Source organism: Piliocolobus tephrosceles, unplaced genomic scaffold (assembly GCF_002776525.5).
Source record: "Piliocolobus tephrosceles isolate RC106 unplaced genomic scaffold, ASM277652v3 unscaffolded_28294, whole genome shotgun sequence".
NCBI classification, from domain to species: Eukaryota; Metazoa; Chordata; class Mammalia; order Primates; family Cercopithecidae; genus Piliocolobus; species Piliocolobus tephrosceles.
Genome location: NW_022311303.1, coordinates 1895 through 3802, shown reverse-complemented (window position 1 = coordinate 3802; position 1908 = coordinate 1895). Strand labels below are relative to the sequence as shown.

General features: G+C 22.9%; 1 protein-coding gene across 1 annotated transcript; it reads left to right on the top strand.

The window, feature by feature from the left end:
* The first annotated feature begins 6 nt into the window (after positions 1–6).
* Positions 7–1627, top strand: LOC113221912 (TBC1 domain family member 5 homolog A-like). The gene is made up of 2 exons (XM_026451232.1): positions 7–1384; positions 1430–1627. The coding sequence occupies exons 1-2, from the start codon at positions 149–151 to the stop codon at positions 1625–1627; spliced, it is 1434 nt and encodes a 477-aa protein (XP_026307017.1). The 5' UTR covers positions 7–148.
* The last annotated feature ends 281 nt before the right edge of the window (positions 1628–1908 follow it).

The following is a 1908-nucleotide window of genomic DNA, read 5'->3' as shown; positions in this document are numbered from 1 at the left end:
TAGTAATAGTAATAGTAGTAGTAAAACCACGAACGACCATGTAGATAATTATACATATAACACTAATGATTATAAAAAAAACTATAAAAATGATATTACTGATTCAGAATATAATACTAGTTATAATTATAATAAGGGATATATTATAATGAAAGAAGAACAAAAAAAAGAAAAATCGAATTTGACTAAAAATACTAATTTGTTAGATTTAAAAAATACTTATATTTGTAATGAACTAAAAACGAATATACAAAACTGTACAGATGGTGCAAATTGTACTGGCGGTACAAACTACACAGATGATAACAAAAATTATATACACCCAAATGTAATAATTACTAATTATAATAGTTTACATAAGATGAAGGTTGAGGAAAATATACTTATTAATTTATATAATAAAGAGAAACAAAACTCAATATATAATACTAATATTGATATAGTAACAGCTAATGCTTACGAACAAAATAAAATAAACACTGAACATGGAAGTTGTTTTAATTCCAACGAAAATGGTAATTATATAAAAGATAACGAAAGTGTGGTTTATTATGATGGTAATAGTATGGACAATGGAAATAGCAATAATTACATTTGCAATAATAATAGTAATATTAAAAAAATATGTTGTGTTAGTAGTGTTAACGAAAACAATTTTAACACTAACAATAATAATATTCGAATAAATAATATTTACAATAATCAAATACAAAATTTATATACAAACAACTTTACAGTAAATACAGGAAACACAAAAGATAATAAAAATAGGAGCTGCGATGCGAGTTATAATATGAGCTGTGACGCGAGTTATGCAAATTGCAACGTCAGTTATGATGCAAATTGCAATGCCATTTGTGATGTAAATTGCAATGCCATTTGTGATACAAATTGCGACACCTTTTATAATGTAAATAATATACCTGTGGATGTTAATACTAATAATGGTGTTAATGAGTCGTACTATTCTTCAATTGGTAACTCCGATGTGATTGATAATATGATTGTGTTGAACAATGGCTACACCCAAACGAGTTTTAATAACAATAATATTTCTATGTATTTAAATAATTATATACAAAAAAGAAATGACAAATGTAAAATGATAAAGGATTCATGTAATATTTTAGAAAATAAAAATAAAACATACGAAATGAATTTAAATTTAAAAAAAAAATTACTAAGTTTATTTAAAATGAAACAAATAATAAAAAGTCAAGAAAAGATTGAAGAGTCGAATATAAATATGGCCAACAAAAATCTTCAAAGTAAAAGTAGTATGTTAAATGAAATGGAAAATAAGGAGGAATACGAAATAAGTTGCAAACTGGGTGAGCAAATAAATAAATTAATCGTAGCAAAAAATAAAGAAGATAACAAAAAAATTGAAAGTAAAAAAATTGAAAGTAAAAAAATTGAAAGTAAAAAAATTGAAAGTAAAAAAATTGAAAGTACAAAAGTGAACATTAATGACGTGGAGCACGTGGAGTATTTAAAAATAAACAGCACAGAAAAGGCAAAAAAAAAAAAAACAATTATAATAATAATAACAGTGATTTTAATTGTGAACATATGTTTAGCACTGTACAGGAAAAAAAAAAAAAAAATTGCAACATTCTTTTATTGAAGATAATATACATATAAAAAATAATTATAAAAAGAATAAAAATTATACAAATTATATAAATTGCTATAAAAAAAAGGAATTGAATGTATTGAATCATGAGGTAAGAATACATGAATATAAATATAAAGAAGATAGTTGGTTGAAATATTGCAATAATAAAAATAAGTTAATATCACCATACATGTTTACATCAGAAGTGATTAATAATAAATTATGTTTTAATCATTATGGCTTGATAAGCTGTGCAAACATAAAAAATATATCACAAAAAAATATATATG